Below are 7105 nucleotides of genomic sequence, written 5' to 3'. Positions count from 1 at the left end.
CTGTTCGGCAAAAAAAAAAAAAAAAAAAAAAAAAAAAAAAAAAAACCAGTACATCAAAGTTCCATTTACAAACTTGCTAAATATCAAGATTTCTGGCTTTCTGACCCTGAATTCCCAACCTGGTACAGATTTACCAGACAGCCTGCGAGCCAGATGTTTGAGGCTGTATCTTGGCTCTGCTTCCTTATGCCTCAAGCAGATAATGACCTCTCTGTGCCTTGGTTTTCTCAGGGATAAAATGGGGAAAGTACATAAAATCTATCCATTACGTTAGGAGGTTAAAAGGAGCTAATGAGTGTTAAGCGCTTGGTGTCTGGGATAGTAAGTGCCCAAGGAAGAGCTGCAGGCCCAGGTGTGCGTAGGTGGTAGGGCACCACTGCATGACACTGGAGGGCTGGGGGCAGCCCGACAGGCAGATGCTGGGTCGCCCCAAACACACCAAGTGCGACCCATGATCCTGACTGGCTTGGAAGTTGCATGAAGAAGGGGTAAGAAGATCCTTCCGAGGGACTTGTTTCTCTTGCTCCCTCTCTTCTCTCCTCTGTCATAAAAAAGAGAAACTTTAAGGAGAGGATCTGCAGGTATCCGAGTCTGTGCAGTGACAGCCGCTGGTGACCTCTGCGAACAGCAGCCTTGCCCTTCACGCACGCACAGCATCTCAGCTGTTATGTCAGTGCGTGCCTCCTTCCACAACTCCCTGTGAGACCACAGTGACGGTCAGCCACCAGACACAGAGAGCCACGTCTTTGCTACATACCTACTGACTCCATGAGCCATCTGTACTCTCGGATAGTCCAAAACTGAGAGACCAACAAATGAGATACTAGCGGAACAGTGTAGTAAGAAATGGCAGAGAAAATACCAAGTCCTTGAAAACAGGTGACTAGAAAGCAATTTTCAAGATGGTGAAATGAAGGACCACATCCCAACCTCTCAAGTAATAAAGAATAAATACCCTGGAGAGAAACTGGTGTCATCTCATTTAAGTAGAAAGACACACTGACCTCTAGGAAAAATAAAAGAGAAAATGAGTAAATTTTAATATATAAATTATATTTAATATAAAATTATTATTTAATACATATTAGTCTCTACACATTGGTAAAGTCAAATTTATTTTGAACAGAATGGGAGTGCATAATAAAAATTTCTATATAGTCTTAGTCTCTCATTCTTTTATATGTTTTAAATATGAACGGTCATATCTTAGCTTATAGTAATTTAGTTCTACAGTGGTGTATAGTTCTTTAATAAAAACCAGTATGATTGAAAACAATCATTTTAACAAAGACACACACATGGGCCAGGCCCATGGCACAGTGGTTAAGTGCTGTGTGTAAGGAGCTAGATCCCATCTAGCCATCTGCAGTTCAAATCCCAGCCACAGCAGCTTGAAAAACAAGTCAGGCACAAGTTTGTGTGCCCAAAGTCCTGATGGGATGGAGAACTGGAGAAAAAGGACCGTGGTGTGACCATGACCTACAGAGAGAGTCCCTTATCTCAGCCTCCTTCTCTCTCTTTCCCTGCATGCACCCCGTGGAAATAAAAACATTAAATAAAAAGATGTATACATATGCACCATGTATGCAAGCAGGTAACCGGGAGCAGCGAGTATCACTTCCATTATGCTTGTCAGTATCTTCTCAAACAAGAAAGTGGAATGACAGTACAGTTTCAGGGCCACACACAGGGAGGGCAACACACACAGTTCCAAGCACCCTGCTTACCATGCCAGACTGCTGCGTGTCCATCCCATAGCGTAGCCACTGTTTTCCTTGCACCATCCCATAAATTATGAGAGTAGGCTTCTTTTAATACGTTCTTCCTCTTATAAATGTGCAAGAAGATAATAGTAAGGTAGAGAAGGAAGATGGTAAAGTAAGGAAGTATCAGAAGTATGAGTGGGGTAAAAACCCACAAGAGATAGTTTGCAAAATTCAGATAGTCCTCCAATTGGTCCACACCAAACCATTCTTCGAGTATGTGAATCAGACAAGTCATATAGGGCATGGAATCCTGTCCTACACCACAGGTTTGATTTTTATCTATCATTTTTCTTTAGGTGAAAATGACAAATTCGGTCTTTTTCTTCATTGCCATAGCAGATCTTTAATCTTGATACTAGAAAGAAAAAATAGTCCAATGTTATTCTCTTCACAGCTATTAAGTTAAATGTCTTAATCTATATAAATACAATATAGAACACTTCCTTAATACACCAAAAATGAGTAGGTTGCTAATGGTTAACCTTATGGCAGATTTACAAGAAAAGAGGACTTCAAAGACTTCATAGAAAAAAATGAAACTAAAGTACAAGTTTATTTTGGTGTCCCCCCCCAAAAAAAAAACCAAAAAACTAAGCCCACATATAGATTATTTCAAAATATGCATTTTTCAATGAATGTTTGAAGACCCCTGTAAATGTGGAAATTATAAAGTTTCCACTTGTTCAAAAAAGGTGTTAGGTTTAGACTTTCTTAAAAGGCAGGACCTGGCTAATGTCACAGTCTTCTTGCCTCATTCTCCTAAGTAGTTAGGAGGACAAATGCATGTTAGCCTTTTAGGGTGAGCCAGGAACTGAACCGTGTCTCCCATTTAGCCTCATCCTGCCAAGCAGCAGCCAGGTGTAGCTTCTGAAATACCTTGCTAGCTATACTTGAGAGAAGACAATAAAGCTGATGAGGAGTGAAATTTCAGATTGATCTTAATAATGTGACTCATTTCTGAAGTGGATCATGTTGTTGAACACTTGTATTTTAAACTAGGTCATTTTGAGATACTGCTGTTCTTCACAAAAGAAAACATCAATAACTTACTCAATAGAAGTAATCAGATTCTTTAAAAACTGGTGATATACATTTTTAGATACTGTCTTTTATAAAGAAATAGGTTTGTAGAATTGCCATCTGTTATTTTGACATTACATGGTAATAAAAATTTATCAGTACTGTTTTCACTTTGTAGTCACTAAAATCTCTCTTAAATCTTAAATGACTGAAAACATAGCTATACAATTATTTTATTAATTCAGTCTCTAAAAGAGTTATTTGACTTACCAGAAATCAGATAAACATCTTGCCGCAAGTTTCAATGTATGTATTCTGGAAAACACACTAAACAAATAGAAAAAAACATATGATTAAAGAAAAAAGATAATCCTAATACCTAGCATTAGAATTTCCATAATATCCACAGCAAGAAATATTCATACATGTTTCACAAATAAGTCTACAGCCCCACACTAGCACATCACAATTAGGAAGAACACTCATGCCACCGCTGTTTTTGTGAGGACAGCTTGAGAGATTTTTGCTATGGGGCATGTGCACTCACTAGAGACAGAAAGCGAGAAATCACCCCCTGGGGAGGAAGGCCACACTGCAATCCCTTCTTCTCCATTCTCCTCTTGGGACTTTGGGCACACACGTACACACGCTGGCATGAGTTTTTAGCCACCGGGTCTGGGACTCAAACCGTGGTCGACTCCGTGGGAGTCCAGCGATGTAAACATTACACCATCTGCTGGTCCCAGAATCTTTTTTAACAAAGCTATAAAAAGCTTTGCTTCTTTGCAGAAACAGTATGAAATTTTGCCAGACAAACTGACGGGCAACCATGATATTCAAAGATACTTTCCTACACACGATTTTCTTCTTCCATTCTTTTCTCTGGTTCTGATTGTACTTTTGGAGATACTTCATCACTAAAGCATACTATACAATATGAATGAGAATCATCTCAAATCCTCTTGGCTGAGGCAAGGAATGAATAAATGAAAGAGATGGACAGGAAAAGCACAGAGTAATTATATGGTACCTTTACGCCAAGATTATATCACTCACTGGTTTACTAGGAGGGATCCATTTTTGACTTGTTCTTCTGGGGCTGGAGGGTGTAGTCTACTTTCCTTGTAACCACTAGCATTCAATCGTGAGAAACGTTGGCCTTTATGGTATCAGAAGGTGAGCACAGCACACACAAGCCCACAGCCTGGGCTTTATTTATATTACATTCTAATCAATCCATCTGAAAAGCCAAATTACTGTAATTATAATTTCCAAAGGGTTCATCATTTAGAATGCAACAGGGCAAAATTTAATACTTTTTAAAATGAGAGCTTTTCCCACTAGAATGGCTATAATCCAAAAAACAGAAAATAAGTGATGATGTAGAGAAGTTAGAATTCTCACACATTTCTGGTGGGAATGTAAAATGATACAGCTGCTGTGGAAATCAGTTTGGCAGATTCTCAAAAACTAAATGGAGAGTTTCCGTGTAGTCCAGCAATTCTACTCCTAGGTATATACCCAAGAGGATTGAAAATATATATTCACATAAAAACATGACTATTCACAGCAGCGTTATTCTGAATGTTCACATAAATAGTATTCATTGCCAAAAAGTTCAAAATCTGATGAACAGATGAACAAAATGTAGGCTATCCACACAAAAAATATTATTTAGCCATGAAAAAGAATGAAGTACCAGTTTACACTGTAACACAGATAAGCCTTGAAAACACTATGCTAAGTCAAATAAAAAAAGTCTAAAGGCCACATACTGATAATCCCATTTACACGAAACACCCAGAATAGGATAATCCACAGAAATGAAAAGCTTGGTCTGTGGTTGCCAAAGGTTGGGGGAAGGAGGGTGAGGAACGACTGCTAATGGAAACAAGTGTCTCTAGGATAGTAACAATGTTCTAGGGTGCCACTCTCTGCCACACTCCCACCCAAACAGCCAGGGCGTCTCATTGGAGAAAGGAAGGGGCTCTCCATTTGGCTGGCGGCCACTTGCTGCCACCCAGCCCCACACCCTACCAAGCAGAGTGAAGGAGGAGGGAGTCTGCAGCCTGACCAGGGCACCATTCACCACTCTGCCTCCACCAATCTCCTTGGAGAGAAGAAGGAAGAAGCCTTCTGGCTACCTGGCGTGACACTCACCAGACTACCCAGAGTGAGGTAGGGGAGTCTGCAGGATGGCGTACTTCTTACATTCCTCCTTGCCAATTTAGCCCCTAGTCAAATCATGGGCAGAGAGTTTGGGAGAGAAACCAGTCACATGAAGATACTGTAACTCTGGGACCAGCAGTTAGCGTAATGGCTGTCGCTGGACTCCCACGTAGTCGACCGCGGTTCGTGTCTTGGACCCGGTGGCTTAAACTCACACTGGGCGCGTGTGCGTGCATGCCCAAGATCCCGAGAGGAGAATGGAGGAGAAGGGATTGCGGCGTGGCAATCCCTGCTGGGGGTGATTTCTCGCTTTCTGTCTCTCTGCCTCTCTCTGTCTGTCTGGAGAGTGCACGCGCCCTATAGCAAAAACCTCTCAAAAAAAAAAAAAAAAAAAAAAGATACTGTGACTCTGAAAGGAAGCTCCCATACCCCCTACTCTAGAGGAGAAAAAAAAAGTCTCCTCTGAAAATCCAAACCCCAAAACTCCCACCATGGATTCCAGCGCTCTCACCCACAGAAGAATAAGAAACGGGCATGGCGCTAGGGCACACTGTGGAAAAGCACACAGGGATACAGCTGCAGAAACCTATGCTCAAAAATGTAGAAGAAGTGAGTTCTTCATCAAATGTGTAAAGATCAAAGCCAAGCCCCAAGAAATACGAGAAAAACAGAAAGTATCTCTCCTTCAATGAGACACAGTTAACTGCTCACCAACAATGAATTAAATAAATCACAAAATGTCAGAAAAAGAGTTCAGAATATTCAACATAACAAAATTCAATGAGATACAAAAGAAAGCAGACAATCAATTCCAGGAGATAAGAAAATCATTCCATGACTTGAAGGAGGAGCTCTGATACTCTGAGACCAGCAGATGACGTAATGGTTGCAATTCTGGACTCGCAGGTAGCTGACTGCGTTTGAGTCCCAGACTAGGTGGCTTAAAACTCACACCAGACACATGTGCATGTGCCCAACATTCCAAGAGGAGAATGGAGAAGAAAGCACTGCAGAGTGGCCATCGCCCTCAGGAGTGATTTCTCACTTTCTGTCTCTCTGGTGAGCACGCGTGCCCTATAAAGACCCCCTTAAAAAAGAATCAAACAGAACTTCTGGAGATTAAGTATACAATAGAGAAAACCAAAATCTCCCTTGAAAGTATTACTAGCAAGTTAGACCACAGAGAAGAAGGGATCTCGGATCTTGAAGACAAAACCTCTGATTTGGTCCAAACCATTGAAAATAAAGACTACATACAGAAACTCTAGACATCACTAAGCAGCTGACTAGCCATATAATGCAAAGATATGCATATAATCTCTTTCATAAAATATTATCTGAAGCTTTCCAAATCTAGAGAGATAAACAGACATCCAGATCCAGGAAACACAAAGAACACCAAAGAGAGTCAACATGAGATGATCCTCTCCGGGGCACATCATATGCAAATGTAAAAATCAAACACAAAGACGATATTCTAAAAATAGCACCAAGTTACTTATAAAGGTTACCCAATTAGACTAATATCAGACCTCTCAACTGAAACATCACAGGCAAGAAAAGAATGGAAAGATGTATTTAAAAATCTTAAAGAAACAATTTCAGCCAAGAATACTATACCTGGCAAGATTATCCTTCAAATGGGAAAGAGAAGCAAAAATCATTCCCAGATAAACGAAAATTGAAAGAATCAACAACTATAAACCAGCTCTTCAAGAAATACTTAAGAGGCAGAAGAAGCCACGGGCCTTCAGGACAAGGTTCCACATGGCTACAGTGAACTAGATTTTTAAGGGAATGAAGATTTTCTACTAATAATTCAGCCTCCAACAAACGAGCTAGCGGTAGGGAGCCCCCCCTCTGTACCCCCAGCCTTCTCTCTCTATCTCTCAGTTTGAACTAGATTTTTAAGGAAATGAAGATTTTCTACTAATAATTCAGCCTCCAACAAACGAGCTAGCGGTAGGGAGCCCCCCCCTCTGTACCCCCAGCCTTCTCTCTCTATCTCTCAGTTCCTGTCTCTCCCTGCTTCTGTCTTCCCTTTCTTTCTTTTTTTTGGTATTATTTCTTTTTTCCCCTTTTTTTTTTTTTTTTTTTTTAAAAAAAAGGGCCAGTTTTTCTCTGGCTCTTAGCTCCACCTTCTTTCTTGT

At 40.6% G+C, this 7105-nt stretch overlaps 1 protein-coding gene across 4 annotated transcripts in view; it reads right to left on the bottom strand.

Annotated features, from left to right (window-relative positions):
• The window catches only part of TMEM68 (transmembrane protein 68), a 61927-nt gene that overhangs the window by 36386 nt on the left and 18436 nt on the right, over positions 1 to 7105 (bottom strand). For 3 of the 4 annotated variants that reach the window (XM_006140889.3, XM_014589986.2, XM_027773770.1), the window contains exons 2-3: positions 3057 to 3113; positions 1728 to 2121 (exon numbers count right to left, since the gene is read on the bottom strand). In XM_006140889.3, the coding sequence (XP_006140951.1) occupies positions 1728 to 2052 (325 nt within the window). In that variant the 5' untranslated portion in view covers positions 2053 to 2121; positions 3057 to 3113. Of the gene's footprint in view, positions 1 to 1727; positions 2122 to 3056; positions 3114 to 3842; positions 4027 to 7105 lie in introns of all 4 variants that reach the window. The other variant, XM_014589977.2, reaches the window with a different exon arrangement.

Source organism: Tupaia chinensis, unplaced genomic scaffold, assembly GCF_000334495.1.
Source record: "Tupaia chinensis unplaced genomic scaffold, TupChi_1.0 Scaffold000046_3, whole genome shotgun sequence".
Taxonomy (NCBI): domain Eukaryota; kingdom Metazoa; phylum Chordata; class Mammalia; order Scandentia; family Tupaiidae; genus Tupaia; species Tupaia belangeri.
The sequence above is the reverse complement of the archived record's forward strand: the minus strand, read 5'-3'. Positions and strand labels throughout refer to the sequence as shown.